The sequence below is a fragment of the Thunnus thynnus genome, chromosome 6 (assembly GCF_963924715.1).
Source record: "Thunnus thynnus chromosome 6, fThuThy2.1, whole genome shotgun sequence".
Taxonomy (NCBI): Eukaryota; Metazoa; Chordata; class Actinopteri; order Scombriformes; family Scombridae; genus Thunnus; species Thunnus thynnus.
This window is the reverse complement of record NC_089522.1, coordinates 22065893-22082254: the sequence shown is the minus strand read 5'-3', so window position 1 is coordinate 22082254 and position 16362 is coordinate 22065893. Positions and strand designations below refer to the sequence as shown.

The 16362-nt window shown below is 44.0% G+C and overlaps 1 protein-coding gene across 9 annotated transcripts in view; it reads left to right on the top strand.

Annotated features, from left to right (window-relative positions):
• LOC137184714 (serine/threonine-protein kinase WNK2-like) overlaps positions 1 to 16362 on the top strand; it is a 48302-nt gene that overhangs the window by 23884 nt on the left and 8056 nt on the right. For 4 of the 9 annotated variants that reach the window (XM_067592649.1, XM_067592648.1, XM_067592642.1 and 1 more), the window contains exons 7-27: positions 111 to 330; positions 2181 to 2460; positions 2551 to 2666; positions 3007 to 3918; positions 4551 to 5693; positions 5815 to 5853; positions 6401 to 6595; positions 6811 to 6825; positions 7553 to 7891; positions 8105 to 8148; positions 9402 to 9564; positions 9661 to 9777; positions 10393 to 10563; positions 11150 to 11201; positions 11451 to 11549; positions 11964 to 12763; positions 13173 to 13230; positions 13337 to 13410; positions 13600 to 14258; positions 15211 to 15440; positions 15659 to 15886. In XM_067592649.1, the coding sequence (XP_067448750.1) occupies positions 111 to 330; positions 2181 to 2460; positions 2551 to 2666; positions 3007 to 3918; positions 4551 to 5693; positions 5815 to 5853; positions 6401 to 6595; positions 6811 to 6825; positions 7553 to 7891; positions 8105 to 8148; positions 9402 to 9564; positions 9661 to 9777; positions 10393 to 10563; positions 11150 to 11201; positions 11451 to 11549; positions 11964 to 12763; positions 13173 to 13230; positions 13337 to 13410; positions 13600 to 14258; positions 15211 to 15440; positions 15659 to 15886 (5954 nt within the window). The remainder of the gene's footprint in view (positions 1 to 110; positions 331 to 2180; positions 2461 to 2550; positions 2667 to 3006; positions 3919 to 4550; positions 5694 to 5814; positions 5854 to 6400; positions 6596 to 6810; positions 6826 to 7552; positions 7892 to 8104; positions 8149 to 9401; positions 9565 to 9660; positions 9778 to 10392; positions 10564 to 11149; positions 11202 to 11450; positions 11550 to 11963; positions 12764 to 13172; positions 13231 to 13336; positions 13411 to 13599; positions 14259 to 15210; positions 15441 to 15658; positions 15887 to 16362) is intronic. The other 5 variants (XM_067592643.1, XM_067592646.1, XM_067592645.1 and 2 more) reach the window with 5 other exon arrangements.

Here is a 16362-nt window from a genome sequence, read left to right as displayed (position 1 = left end):
ACTCGGCCAAAATGTATAAAAATGTATCTATACATTACAGCTAAGTGGCAGCAGTGTGTGTGTATTACACATATGTGCCAGAGTCTGAGCTTCGGTGTTCCTTCTCTCAGGTATACCATCAAGGATCTGTTGAACCATGCATTCTTTGCTGAGGACACAGGTGTCAGGGTGGAGCTAGCTGAGGAGGATGATGGGAAAAAGGCCTCAATAGCCCTGAAATTGTGGGTGGAGGACCACAAGAAGTTAAAAGGGAAGTACAAGGAGACTGGAGCCATCGAGTTCACGTTTGACCTCGAAAAGGAGGTCCCTGAAATTGTGGCACAAGAGATGGTGAGTAAATAATTGAAGATAAAGTTTGAATAATTTGTTCATACATAAATATATCTTGAGATAAATCTGGATTTACAATCCTGTAAGTTGTCTTTACTACTTTTTTTGATTACATTGTGTTGTCCACCCCTAAAATATTTCAATGTCATGTAGACATGGTTGGACCTTTGCAAAACTCTTTGCTTTATTTTCATTCCAGTTGTATGTTAGTTTTAACCCATGCAAGTATACCGTTTGTCATGCTTTGCATGCTTCCTAGGCTTAGTGTGCTCTAGCTGCTATCTCATCAGCAGGGAATGCACTCAAATGCAGATTGCTGGTGATAACTTACTCTGCTCTTCCAGGAATACAGTGATTGCGGTTTTATTTTTTTCATTTTGTTTACATGGTTTTCTCCAGTGAACATCATCAGATAAGGTACCCATAGACCCAGCAATACAAGCCTGGTCCAGAAAAACTGAAGATTTCTCTCACTGTCGAAGCCATGACGTACCAGCCTCAAGTCTGGATATTACTCATCTAACATTCTGCAGCACCATGAAAATTTCCTTAATTTGGGCATGGGGTTAAGATGAGTTAGACTTCAGTTGGAGAATGTAAACATAGTCACTGTCATGGTCTGGTCTTTAAAAGCCTTAAAGAGGTTTTGGTGGGAGAAAAAATAAACTGGTACATATCATCAGATAAACTGGAGAGACCAAATCATCAGTGAGACATCTATGATACAGGGAGATTTTTTTTTTAAAATCACATTTGTCCTTTTGACAGGACTATTCAAAATGGCCCCCAAAAAAACATGACTCAACAAAAAAACAAATCCATGAAAGTTACTTTAATACAGCTTTATCTTAGTCCAATCTATTGCATCAGGACAGAGGAGCATTTGCAATGTGTTATCAGATATTGCACAAAGAAGTCTGCAGTATATATTTGTACATTGTGTTTAAGTAAAGTATTAAAGTATATAAAGTATTTCTTTAATACTTGGTCAACTGATCTACTGGCCGTTAGTTAACCTGCTTTCCTGGCCTTCTTTTTCTCTCTTGTTGTAACTAATATCTTCCTTTTCTCCACTTCTCTCTCACTCTCACACATCTCTGTTCCTCTTTCTTGTCTGCTCTCTTTCCCTCCCTTTTGTTTATGCCATTTTGGCCTTGACCAGACTGTGAAGCTAGGGAAACAAATTAAGGCCTCTCTCTGTAACAATTGACTTGTGGATGAGAGCAGACATGTGGACCAGCAGCACAATGAGATTGTATGGCCAGCATACTGCCATGTCAAGTCACTCCTCATCTGCTTGAATGAGTAATTTCTCTGCAGACAGGCAACATGAGAAATTAGATTTTTCTCCACTGATGGTCCTTGACCTGCATTTTCTGATCATTCTTTCTTGCCGCTGTGCTAATAATGATTAATTACTTAACTGTTTATGATGACATTTTATAACGCACATCGTTAACTAGTAGGCTAGTATTGTTTTGAAAGTACTTTCATTGTGTACTGCTTGTTTGGCCATCATAAGTACTAAAAGAGGTAAAGCTCAGTAACCAGTTTAATACATGGCTTCACTTTTTTGTGACTTCATTGTGCCCTGTGCATAGTATCTTATTATTTGTTGTTTGCAGATGTAATAGTTCATTCAGTTTTGTCTTGAACAATGAACCAAGCTGCTGACAAAGGGAATAATCCCCCACTGCTCTGATCCCCTTAAAATAGATTTTCTATTCCTTCCTTTTCTTGCTTTCTTTCTCTCTCCCTCACATACTCTCCTTTTAATGCACCCTCTCTTCTCTCACATGCTCAATGCTAAAAATATCTTGGAAGTCATGCTCTTCCTTTTCATTTGTCAGGTGGAGTCTGGCTTCTTCCATGAGAGTGATGCTAAGACTGTGGGAAAGTCGATCAGGGACCGTGTGGCACTGATCAAATGGAGAAGAGAGAGAACAGTGTCTGCTGCAGTTCCAGTGGATCAAGGTGAAGGGGTGCACAGGGTCCAGATGATACCATCTCAGGGCATCTCTGCTGGGGCAGCACATGTAGGACAGGCCCCACTACTTGAACCAGAAGAGCCAGAGGCAGACCAGCACAACCGGCTGCGTAACCTACCAGCCAGTGCCACCTCAGTGACATGTAAGAGACTCTGCTCTCCACCAGTCAGAGAGACATGTGTTTAATCTTCTTTGACTTTTTTATGACTGCATGATTTGTGTGTCTCTGCAGCAGACAGCACACTCGACAGTGGCATGGGCTCCACTGTGTACTCGGACTCCCACAGCAGCCAGCAGAGTGTCCTCTACCAGTCCCTGCTGGAGCCCATCACTATGGCAACACAGCAGGTCTGTATCAGAAGCATACACACCCAACATATACATTTAGATTTATTAAAATACACAGAAAGCAGTCAACGTCACGTGTCCTGGGACCAGAGCACAGGCTGTAGCCACACACTAAAAAATGTTCATTTACAAGGTCAAGACATATATTTTTGAATATGTGCAGATCAACCTTAATTATCATAGACATGCACGTTACATAGCTCTCATACATTCATGTGTTCTTGCAAGAAAACTTGTTCATCCTCATCTCATCATATATCTCATGTTTTGGGTTTTTTTGGGTTATAATCTGTTCATTTCGATTAACTTGTATTTTGCTTTTGGGTTGCTCCTTGATTAGTGCCAGAGAAGTAGCCCTGCTCTGACAGATCGACCTCACTCCTGTGAAAAGGGTGACGTATGGGGGGCAGCGCTGAGCCCAGAGCACAGGACTCGTTTGGGAGCTGCATCCCGGAGAGGAAGTGCCCCCGTTATTGACACTCAAAGGGCAAACAACATCGCTCAACTCCATGCTCTCATTCAATCTCAGAGATCAATCAGTCCCACCCCCACAGTACCAGAGTACCAATCAGAGCTCAACCCCTCTGAGCTTCACTCTGAGGCTGAGGATGGGTTCCCCTCCCAGAGTGCTCTGCCGGTGCTGCGGGTCTCCCCTGTCTTATCACCCACCGAATCCCGCCGCTTTAGTGACACCAGCATCAAATCTTCATCAAAGGCAGAGAACTTGTCACTGCCTGCGCCAAGTGGACGCAGACACTCTGACCTCAGTGGTCTTCTAAGTTTAACCTCTCATCATAACCACCATCTTGCAATGCATAGAAGCCATGTGTGCCAGGCCTGCCTCTCTTTGCTTCTTCTGAAGTCACTAGAGGGGAGACACCGCCATCCTACTAATGTTGTGCCAACACACCACTGTCCATGTGACTTTAGACACCAGCCGTCCCCTGGTGGAACAATGACCGCCCCTGGTTATGGAAGGCCAAAGGGTTCGAGTGATTGCTCAGATTTCTCACTGCTGCAAAAGTCCCTGTTGAATATAATCTGCCGCAAAGCAGCCCCTTGTCAGACCACACCCTCCCACGCCTCCCCACTGCACACCTCAGCCACCCACAGGCCTGCACGCAGTGCTGGAGATGGCAACCTGAAGAGTCATCTACTGAGTGGCAGTTCGGTTGGAGACCAAGAACTCCTCCTGGACTGCAAGGATAAATTCTGTGCCAGAGAGCAGCAAGTTACTGGTGCAGTAGGAGTGGTAGGTCACAATAGCAGACAAATCACTTTAGTATCTCATATGGGGCCAACACCTGCTTAACTGATTTCTCCCAGCCCGTAGGAGGGACAGCATTATTCTGCATGGAGGTGATCTGATTCCCTGTCTACTGTCTGAGTCTTGCTGCCTGCATAGGCCTCCAGAGCTGACCGTCTTCTTAAAAATCATAAGCTTGCTTCTGTTGAAGGACAATGGCGCAATCTTTAACAGATCACGTTTCCCTGCTGATTAACCTTTACCAATCCCTTCTAGAACTCAGATTTTAACAATTTTCCTTTCTGCTTTACTGGCCCGATGCTACAGCTGTCTTCCTCCTTAGCTCTTGGATATATGGCTTCTGATTGAAGGAGGAAGGGTGGCTGTCTGATCCCCCTCCTCTTGGTCTTTCCCTTGTGCCTTATTTTATCTCACACCTGTCACTGCCTGCTCATTGTTGAAACAGATGTTATATGTTTAACTTATTTTTATCCCTCATCCTCTCATTGTACTTGCATCCGGTATGATTTGTAATTGGCACACTTTTTTGTTTCTCGTTTTTGTGGGATTTTATCCTTGTCCAGTAAAATTCATTGCCAAAAGAGTCTAACTTGAATTTCTCTCATTTGTGTCCATAGGCCAGTTCTGCAGGTCACCAGAATCAACTATCTGTCCAGGGCCTGCCTTCTTCCAGCACAGCAGTGCACACACCTCTGCAGTACCTCCAGCCTGGACACAGCTACCCTGCTGCTCCATATCCTGGCCAGCCCAGTGCTGCAGCACCAGCTCCAGCTAGTCTGTGTTCAGTCAACATCCAGCATGCAGTCAGCGCTGCCAACTACACACCTTCAAATGTGCAACAAACCCAAGCCGCAGCAAGTATTTCAGCATCAGCTGTGCCACAACATGTTGCACAGAGCTACCAAGCACTAAGTCACCAACAGCAGCAGGCAAGCTCTTCAATATTTCCCTTACAAGTCCAACAAATATGTCAGAACTGTGTGGCTCCAGCTCAACAATCTCAGTCTGCATCAGAATATCCTACTACAATTCAGCTACAGACTGCAGCTGCAGCAACCACCCTGCCAGCACAGCAGCCAGCACAAAGCTACCCTCTTGCATCTGTAGCCCCAACTATGGCAGCCATGGCCCAGTGTCACCCTGCACAAGCTCCCAGTGCACTGCAGCAGGTCCAAACCGCAGTCAAACTGCAGAGTCAGCAGCCTGGTCTGAGCTCCACTACACCAGCACTTTACAGCCAACAAATACACGTTCAGCAAGAGCACCAACAACCCTTAACGCAAAGTACTCAATCCAGTATACAACAGACACAAAATGCTGGGCAAGCTTACATTCAGCCTCAACTCCAGCATATCCAAGAAACTGTGCATACCATACACCAACAAATGACACAGCCTACCCTTCAGTCTTCTGGTCAGCAACAAGTACACACTCCAACTCTACAGCAGCACAGTCAGAAAGCCATGCAGACAGCAGTTCCACAACTGAGCCAGGATGTATCCCAGTCAGCAGTTCTACAGGTTCAGACCCCTGCCTCTCAGCCTCATCACGCAGCAACCCTGGTTGCACAAGTTGCAGCCACACATCAGAATTACCCTGCTGCAGGTCTACCTGATGCTAGCTCTCAGAGCTACGCACATTCTGCCCTCAATGTGCTGCAGCAACAGACTGCTCCAGCTCAAAGCCATTACCTGCCTGCACAGTCTACCACTGCTCCAGCTTCTTCCCAGCATAGCCAGGCTGCTCATATGACCCAACAGGTGAGTGTACAGTGTTGATAACTAATACAGCAGATGGTATCAAGGTGCCACAGTGCCCTAGTTTTGAATTTTATGTTTGTTTCCCCTCCTCTGAACTCGCCCTGTTTTCATTTTTCATCAGTTTCAACCCTATCTTTGCATCGCTGCTTTCCTGAATCAGGTATAACACCTTTGTCTCAACACACTTTGTCACTGTGGGACTCAATGTGGGAGGGACAGGAGATAATGCACTTAAACAAGTTAACATTGTTATTTAGGGCGGTGCTGTTATTAGTTTTGATACCACTCATATTGTGGTGCCTGGTTTTGATTTGGTGCAGCTGAATTGGAAGCAGCTGTGTTGGTGGACAGTAGATGAATGAAAAAAAAGAATAGCCCAATAAACAGGAGTTTCCTCAGACACCAGCCAACAGAGAGATAATGGAAACAGTAATGAAAACAATAACAGTGGTTTTTAGCCACTGCATCCGCCAGCCCTCCCAGGCTTGCACTGTTTCTGTCCTGTGGTACACAGTACTCCTGTATGTGTAGCAGATTCAGACTGATTCTAGGCTCAGGGGCAGGATGGAAAATGTGAGCTATTCTGATCTGGGTCAATAGCAGGAAATGCAGACTTCCAAAATGAGAGTTGAAACTGGAATCCCTGCCATCATTGAACTTCCTCCCCCTTTTTTTTCCCCCCTTCTTGGTGTGTTGTTCTCCTGTAGAATATTCCTCCTGGTCAGAGCATTTCACAGCTTGGACAAGATGGACAGAGCCATGTGCAAAATCTCACCCAGTCAGCTTCAGGTGTCCCCGCTCAGGCACTACCTCTTCAACAGTCAATGGCTCAGGCTGCTGTCCACCAGCAGCTGCAACCTCCACAGATTTCAACCTCGCTACCACCAACACACCCATCCCAGGTATTGTCAGTCTGTTGTCACGACTTTCAAAAATATCTTATCCGGATGGTACCTGTTCTTGCGTGTTGTGTTTTTTTACCAATTTTTTTCTAGATTTGATTATATTAATAGAACAGTAACAATATAGACTCCGGTGTTTGAACCTTGTTGTTTAGATTATTTGATTTTCCTCTTTTCTTCCTTTTTTTTCCTTTTCCCTTCCGTTTCCTTCACAGTATCCCACAGTCCAGGTGATGACAGCTGTGACTGACTGTGAATCCTCCTACCCTCAATCCTACACTGCCCCTGACCCTTCAACCTCCTCTTCTCTTAATCACATTTTCCTTTCTCCTGGACAGACTGTCCCAGTAACCCCTTCTGTGTCTCCCCTTTCCCCTCTGCACATTGAAAATGCATTAGTTTCACCCATCCCAGTGTCCCTCAAACCTTCCCCTTCATCTGTGCTTGGTAAAATGGGACCCACATCCCCACAACATCAGCCCCAGAGCATTAAATCTGAAGCTTCTTACTCACAACCTGCATTTTTATCAGCTCTACCCACACACCCCATACATGCACACACTGCCTCATCCCAGAACACACACCCTCCCACAAATGGCAGCACTCAGCCTCTGATACAGGTAATTATGATGGCTGCAGTGGAGTGCAGATGTTTACCAAGAAGGTGTGAGCTGGAAATTGAGTTTTTGTGTGTGTTAAGGGTGGTTTGATTAAGATAATCTCTGTCAAGTTGTTATTTCATATTTTTGTGTCACAAACAAGCTTTGTTTATAGAGTAACTGTGCTACTCTGTGGCTGAAGGATAATGAATATTTATAATTTCTATTTTAGAGGTATTCTTATAAAGAAATTGATTAAAACATGTTGGAAATATCTTTTAAGTGTCTACAAAGGATTCAGAGTCTTCCAAGATAACATGATTATGTATAATAATAATTTATAATTTGTCTTTTATAGCAGGTTCCTCAGCCGGCCCAGGTCAGCCATCCTGAGCTTGTCCCTGCTGCTCAGCCAGTCCAACCCGCTCAGCTGACCCAACCTGCAGTCTTCTCCCTGCCTTTGCAGAATGGGTTAGACCTGGGCACAGCTGCTGCTGCTGCCCAGCTGGATCAGAGGAACCCATGCCAGCTGCCCCTGCAGGTCCAGAGTCAGGTTCAGAGCCAGATTCCTGTGCTGCAACCCTCTGACTCTCAGAGAGCATTGTCTGGGTCTGCCAGTTCCAGTCTGACTCAGCAGAAACAGCTCAGTGCTCTCACAGGAGCTGCAAGTCAGGGTCCAACAGAGATTTACATGGAGGTATGGACTCGTGACTCATTTTCACACTTTTTAGTCCCCACTGAGTATTTCTTCCTCTGCCCACTTTACTTTGTAAATATACCAATGCACTCATACGCAGAATTACAGAACCTCCTCTCAAGTCACTGTCAGGAACGTAACCTAAAATGAAATACCTTTATTCTCCATTATTAATTGTCTCTTGTTTGCTTGTGGATTCTGTTTTCTCTGTAGGATCAAGTTTCAGAGAAACAAAGCGGAGGGCAGAGCTATGACAGGTACTACCTTCAAGTATTTTCCCTCAGCCATCTTTGCAGGTGACAAGCTGGGGATTGTGATTCTAATAAATGCATATTGGATTAGGGTAATCTCAGATAGCTCTCTCGTGTTGTCAAATTGACATTAATCCCAAGAACAACATATAGTGACATGAATGTTGACATTTGCATAAGTACTTAAACAGTTTTCCCTTTTCACTTAATTCAGACTCAAAGAATTAGATGCTCTATTGTTTACACTGTTACAGTAGAAAAATGCCACGTTGAAAGGATGCGTAGCAGAACTTGCAATCCATTGCTCTCTCATCTTTCGAAGAAAAGTTTAAAAAAAAAAAAAAGCTTTAAGCGCCATCATAGGCAATGTCTGTGTGTCTGTTCTGTTATTGTGTTTTAAACTCCATAAGGCAAAAATATTGTTAACCTTTACAAAACATTCCACCAATCTCACAAATGATAAAACAACTTGTAACTACCTAGCTGTTCCTCATAAAGTAAAATGGTTATTCGTTTCGTGATGTGGATTTAGTTGATAATTTTCTCTGGCAGAATGTTGACCAAAGGACAGTTTTCCAACTAGACATAAACATGTCTATAAAACCAGAGAGGACTCTGATGGCATCTGTTGATCTCTTGTATCATCGTGACCAGCAGCAGCTGAGATTCCTTTTTAATTTCAGAAATTGCAGTTGTTCCTTCATAATGGGTAGCAGATAGCTAATCTGCCACGAATCTATATCCTCTTTAAGCTAGTGGGGAGTTAAGCGTCACCCATGGCTGATAAATCTGACTTTTACCAAATCCTGCAGGCATTCCAGAGAAGCAATAAACTTAACAAAACCTTAAACTCACTAAGCTCCATACTGAGGAAGGAGGTAAAAACCATTAACCTCCTTCCATTTCCAGTATAAAATCTGTCTATTGTACCCAGATGATTGTGTGACACAAGAGCTACCGTTTCAAATTGAATTTGGTTTGAATTCCTGTTTATATATCACACACCTTATTCACACCTATCTCACACACCTATCTCACCCTTTTTATTTGGGCATAGACATGAATAGACAGTTGTGAACACGTGTGTACATATTTGTTGTTGTTTTTTTTAGTTTATGATAGGCACTATTTACAACTGCAGTTACATTTTAATCTTAGGTCGCATATACCCTAAATGTAGAGCTTTTTATTGGGTATTTAAGTATTCATGAATAAAGCAATACTTGTGCTCATTTCTGTAATCGTTTCCTCCCCAATAGCAGTGTCAACTCTGATGCCACGTCAGGGAAGGAGATGAGTGATGGTTATGAGGGGACACATGGAGGTAAAGGCGAGGGGAAAGCCCGCAAACACCACCGCAGGTCAACACGCACTCGCTCTCGGCAAGAGAAGATAAGCAGACCAAAGCTCAGCATGCTAAATGTGTGTAGCCATCTTCCAACAAGAATCTCTTGCAGCCCATGTTAAAAACTAATGTGATAGTAGATGATGTATTTATTCTGTCCCTTCTCGCTGCAGGTGTGTAACACAGGGGATAAGATGGTAGAGTGTCAGTTGGAAACTCATAACCATAAGATGGTCACTTTCAAGTTTGACCTGGATGGAGATGCACCAGAAGAGATTGCTACATACATGGTATGGAGGAAAATACTTCAAATTCAATTGATGCAAAAGCTTTTGCAGTGTGCTGTAAGCTGTTCATTGTCAGATGCTTTGCTATGGCTCAGAACTCTGAAACTCCCTGTGTTGCTGTTCTCAGCTGCAATGCAGCAAAAAATCTTTGTCTCTCTCTCTCACTTCATATTAGAGCCCGACCGATATATCAGTCAGCCGATATTGGCCTATCCCAGATATATCGGTATTGGCGTATATGTTGTCTGTTATGTGCCAATGTTATGTGTATGTATATCTGATCCGTTTTCTTAATTCAAGTTTAATTATATGTATGTGTTTGATATTTGAGGGATCATTGCAAAAAATATGTGTCTAAGCATATATGAAGCATATCGGTCAATATATCAATATCAGAATTTTTTTACTCCCTAATATCGGCCCCAAAAATCCAGTATCGATTGGGCTCTACTTCATATCGCTCCTCTAATCCCAAAATATATCTATATTCTTCCTAAACATGTTTGAACATCTGTTTTTCTTCCTGGCACCGACCATGAGCACAGTTTTATTTGAAGCATTGATAAGTAAGAAAACCCTTTAACGTTCTGTTGCCTGTTCCACCATCCTTACCCTCAGGTGGAGAATGATTTCATCCTGCCTCTAGAGAAAGAAGTGTTCATTGAGCAGCTGAAGGACATTGTGGACAAAGCTATGGACATGCTCAGTGAGGACACTGAGGGTGAGAAGACCTCTGAGCAGGGAGGTAGTCCCAAACAGAGTGAAGGAGCTGGCGCTGAAGGAACAGAGGTGAGAAAGGACCTTCTTCTTCTTCTTCTTCTTTTAGTTTTGATGGCGGTTGGCAAACTAACTTATAGGTGAGTTACCACCACCTACTGGACTGGAGCGTGGAACAGTAGCAGCACCGGTTGACAGTTAATAGTTGTAATCTGTCCACAATCATCCTGACTATCGAGGCAAATGGCCGCCTACCCAGACCCTGGTTCTGCTCGAGGTTTCTTCCCGTTAAAAGGGAGTTTTTCCTTGCCAGTGTTACAAAGTGCTTGCTCATGGGGCAATGTTGCGTCTCTGTAAATAATACCATAAAGTGTACGTCTACACCTCCTCTATATGAAAAGTGCCCTAAGATAACTTCGGTTATGATTTGGAGCTCTATAAATAAAATTGTCTTGACTTAACTTGACAGCACTCTCGAGATGACTTTGCATGCAACGCTGCCAACAAGAGCTGCCAAAAATACCATTCTTGCTGATGTGGCATTTTGATCTAACTAAATTTATTTCTAAGCTTCTGATCTTTGGCTGGTTGTGGAAACCTTTTAAATATCTATTAAATTGATGCACACTCTGTGTAGTAACCCTTCTGTTTTTTTTAGGGATTGAAGGCTTCTGCACCCAGCACCCCACAGCTTGTGTACCAGCAAAATGGTAAGACTTTTTACCACCTGGAAAATTGTATATTAACTCAAACAAAATCCACTCACAGTCTTCAGTTCTAGTTAAACTCAGACACAACTGCTTCCCTGTATATTAGCATTCTTATTGGTATCGGTATTCACAAATTCATATTAATTCAGTCTGTTTATTTCTTATTTTCCTTTTAAGGTGGACAGTCAGTCCTCTTTATCTCTTCTACTGAATTGATTTTTAAAGTAGATGTTTCTCTGTCCTTGACAGTCCTCCACACTGGCAAGCGCTGGTTTATCATCTGCCCTGTGGCTGAGACGCCCATGCTAGACAAAGAGCCGACTACATCTCACACCTCTACAGCCCAGGGTATGCCGCACACTCATAAATATATATTATCATTCATGCTTCCCTGATGTCCTCAGATCTAATACTTACTAAAAAACAAAAATGCTTTCATATAGTGTAAATATATTTTTACAGATTAAACTGAATCATTTGTGTTTTATTTGCTGCTGTTGATAGTGAAGACGCTGCACATGCATTAGAGTGTGCATCTGTGCAGTTTAGCTGTTGCGGTCAGTTATATAAGAGTGCTTCTGCAGTGGTTCTAGGCAGAAATGAAGGGCAGGATTTATACTCCAGCTGACAGAGCCTGATGGGGGAAGACAAGCAATGATGTAATACTCTGGCACCTACAGGATGCAGCCTCTCTTCTTCATGGCCTTAGCTGCTCCCAATCTGTTAGCCTCCTAATTTACGCTGATCTTTTTATTTCTCTAGAATCCGAAAAGTCTGCCTCATCATCAGTCAGGCCCAATAGCAGCACCACTGCAGTATCTACCCCGGTCGCATCTTTATCTTCCCAAAGCCCGTCCTCCTCCTCTCTGCCCCCTGCAGCTCAGACCTCAGCGCAACCTAAAGACCAAAACATTGGCAAAGCCCATGTCCAACAGCCTGAGCCCTGTGTAACTAAAAATGCCCTTGCTGCTGCTGCTGGTGTCAGCCATCACAGCTCCCCTCCCGTGGAAGAGCCTTGCATCTCTGCTGTCTCTATGGTAAAGGACATGCCATGCTGCGCTATTGTGCCACCTGTCTCTCTGGATGTGAATACCACTGAAAGAGGAGCAGCTGGTGGTTTGGCCTCCTCACAAACTAATCAGCCCAATCAAAAGGCCAGTCCTACTGGAGAACTACCCCCTCAGCTGGCCTCCCATCAGTCTGTGGTCCTGCAGCAGCCCTACGCCACATCCATGCAGCCTGGGACAGTCACCTCTCAGCCCCAGAGTCCAGCACATCAGACATCCCAGAACTCCCAGTCATCAAGCCACCAGCAGCCAGCGAGCGGAGGGCCAGGGGAGTCGGACGGTGAGGGACCACGCAGGGTGGAGTTTGTTGACCGCACAATCAAGACTTTGGATGAGAAGCTGAGAAACCTCTTGTACCAGGAGCATGCTCCCTCTCAGCCCTCCAGCTCTACGTCTGACCCCCATGCCTCCAGTACAGAGGGAGTCACCTCACCACCAGTCTCAGATGGCCAAAGCACTGAGGGAGCACTTATGAAGAAGAAGGGGGAGCCACTGGTAAAATATACTGTGTGTCTGTGTGTGAATGTGAGCATTCTAAGGTAATGGCAGCGTCACTGAATCGTTGTCCTGCACTTTGCTATTGATTTGACAATTGGCTGTAAAGAGCAAGATTAATACTGTGCTTAGAAAGAGGGGAGGATAACAAAATTACTGCTGTCAGCCCTGTAATTCATTATAATCTCTTCCTCTGGCAGCTTCATTTTGTGTGTGGTTTTTTTGTGTGTGTGTGTGTGTGTGTGTGTGTGTGTGTCTGCTACCAAACACGAATCAGGGTCTGACTCATTCAGGCTAAACTGAGGTCAGTAGAGGATAATGGCTAGCATAGCACACTGCTAACACAACTTGCCACTATTCAAATGATTACAACCTCCCACATACACACCCTTCTCTCTTTCTCTTATAGCCTCAGATCCCAGAGCGCACAGATAGTGTGGGCGCATTAAGTGACTCTGCAGTGGCTGGTAGGTAACATTTTTGATGTGACGTTCATATTCATGTCACATTATGACCGCATTATTGTTTGAGAATAGTATGTTTAGTAAAGCGTTCTTCTTCCTTCTCCTTTAGCCACCAACAGGGTTTTAAACAGAAGAGATTTGACCGCCAGCTCCAGTTCATATAGCTCCAAAAGCCGTTTTCAAGTAAGAATCCACTTTGAGAACTGGTGATGATCTGGTCAATATAAATGTCATTGACCAAATTCAATTATATTACAGGTCTTGAGTCATACCAGTTTGTCCTGTGTCCAGTTTGTTGCTTGAACATTGCATTAGTTGATGATGTTTATGGACTCTAATTTTGTTATGAACATGGGCTTCTCTTCCTACCAGATCGTCCCCACTCCACCGGATGTCATTTGTCGCTTAGAGAAAAGCAAGACAAGTAGCAGCACCTGCACTTCCCCAGCACCCTCTAGTGGTTCTGGAGGGACTCGCAGCCAGACTCAAGGCCCAGGCAGGAAAGACAAGAGCTGTGTGGCTGCCGGCAGGTCCTCTTTGACAGCTGATGATGAGAAAGCAGGAACATCCAAACCCCACATTAGTAATCGCTACTCTGCCCCACCTAACTTCTACAAGACCACCTCCGTTTCCAGTCCTGATGTCACCCCACGCCATATCCCACGGGCCCAAACCATTGACACTCCAACTCATCACCACTTCCACCACTCCTCTAACATCGGCTCTGACTCAGGCGACGAAGACAGCAGCAGCATAGCCCTTCCTCCGGCCCACCCTGCTCCCCCACCTCATGCCCTGTCTGAGCACAGCGGAAGCGACCTCATGAAGAGGGCAGTGGCCTTCCTGCGGCGCTCTGGTCGGAGCAAAAGTGAGCAGAGCTCTGATTCACCAAGCCGACAGCCCGTGGCAATGAATGGTCACGCTCCTTCGCCTTCTGCAGGACATGCCTACTCATCTTACATCAGCAGTGACAATGACTCCGAGTTTGAGGATGCAGATATGAGGAAAGAACTACAGAAACTGAGAGAAAAGTAAAGCAACCTACACACACACACACACACACTCACCCACAGTGGCACAAATGTGTTGCAAAGTCCGTCAGCAGTATGAATGGTCACGTTACAGTACTTGGTTCTTCCTGCCTTTATTTATAAATGAATCTGCTTATATTGCAAAAAGGTTTTCAATTAGTGAAGATGGCACACATTATTCCAGTTTTCAACAGTGGTAGCCAGAACCACTATTAGGTGAAAAAAGAGTCCTGGTGGATACGGCTTAAATTTATGTTACACGATATTACAACTGTATCCACAGTAGCATACTATATGTGCAGGTATGGCCCTGTGCATAGTCAACAGAGGTTGTAGCATTTGGCAGAAAACAATATTATGTTAACAGTCAATAAATATATGACATAAAAATTGGATTATCATAGCGATTAACTGATTACTAATCATGTTTAATAGTCATGGCTGGCTGGAAGGCATGACATCTCTGTTAAAGGAGGCATATCATCCCCCAAAATGATTGATTATGAAACAGATATCTTTATATTTGTCGCTTAATTGAAAAACAGTGATCTTATGAGATAACTCATTCATACTGTAAAAACGATTGTGGTTGCAGTTATAACATGAACTTTCAAGCATTAATTTTGCACAAACTCCATGCGGACAGAATACTTTGGACCTTTATGGCATGCTGTTATCTTCTCTAAATATTTTCAGTGACATTACAGCCTACAGCTAAGTCGACAAAACTTTGCTTTGTAATAAAAAGGAGACATGCAATCAGGAGAGAAGGTCTTTTGATAGATGTTAATAGCTGCAAGCAAATGACTGCTTGCATAATGATAGAGGCTTTAGTGGAAAGATGTGGAGAACAAACTGCTGAACAAAAAAACCATAAAATAGACCAGCAGCCTATCATGACCTTTCAGAAAAGTTCATTTGTGTCTCTTCTCTCCCTATAACTTCTCACTAGACACATGAAGGAAATCTCTGAGCTGCAGGCTTTCCAGAGGAATGAGATTGAGCGTCTGTACAAGGAGCTGGGCAAAACACTGCCCTCCAATGTTGGACTACTTCATGCTGCACCTCCAAGTGGCCGCAGGCGCAGGGCCAGCAAACACAAGCTGAAGGCTGGAAAACTGCTCAATCCGATGGTGCAGCAGCTCAGAAACAATCTCAACACCACTGCTGCTGAGAGGAAAGGTGTGTGGGTTGGGATGCTGGGGTGATAAGTGGTTTATATTATGGTTCGTGTATATGAGAGAGCATTTTCAGTTAGAAGCACGCATTTTGTCAAAGTGGAAAACACAAGAATGGCGTCAGGCTCAGAAAACCATAGGAATGTGTGATTCACAGAGTGATTCACTCTGACTGACTCACACTTTTTTTTTTTTTCCCTCTTTTTCTTTTTTTGCAACAAGGCGAGAGTGCTGCCAGTTCTTCTGGCTCCCCTGCTAAAAGTTCAGTTCTGTCAGATGGCTCTGCCTACTCCAGTGGCAGCTCCAGCTCCAGCAATCAGCCCTGCACCGCCCCAGAGCAGGTCCACACCCAGCAACCCTGTTCCTTGAAGGGCTCTTTCTCCTCAGACAACATCTACTCTGGGGGGCTACACGGTGACGGGATGACTAACCAAGCAGGTCCTGGCCAAGGTACACATTATAGGTTTTACAAACACTCTGTAAGGAAGATTGCATGTTTCATCTTTTTAAAGATGAAGCATACAATTTACTGAACAGCCATTAGGGTTAAGGTAAATGCCTCAAGTGTTAATGTTGTCCATACATGGGCAACTTTTTACAAGTAGAGGATCAAAAGAGTCTCATCTTGAAGGATTTCAGACATGAACAGGATCACCTCATTTTAACTGAACGACTGTAAACTTGCTATGTAGGACCACTTAAATTACTGCATCTATTCACTAACATTAAAGTTAGATGCAAACATTTGAAAATGTACTTATCAGATGGTTAGCATCTATCAGAGGAAAGCAGTGGCACCTGTGATTAGAAATCCATGTAATCAATATATGCATGGTGTCCTCCCTTGTACGTACCATCTGTGTCATAAGTGGTAAGGATGCACCGATTGGGACTTTGTGAGCTGATATTGATAACCGATAATTGTC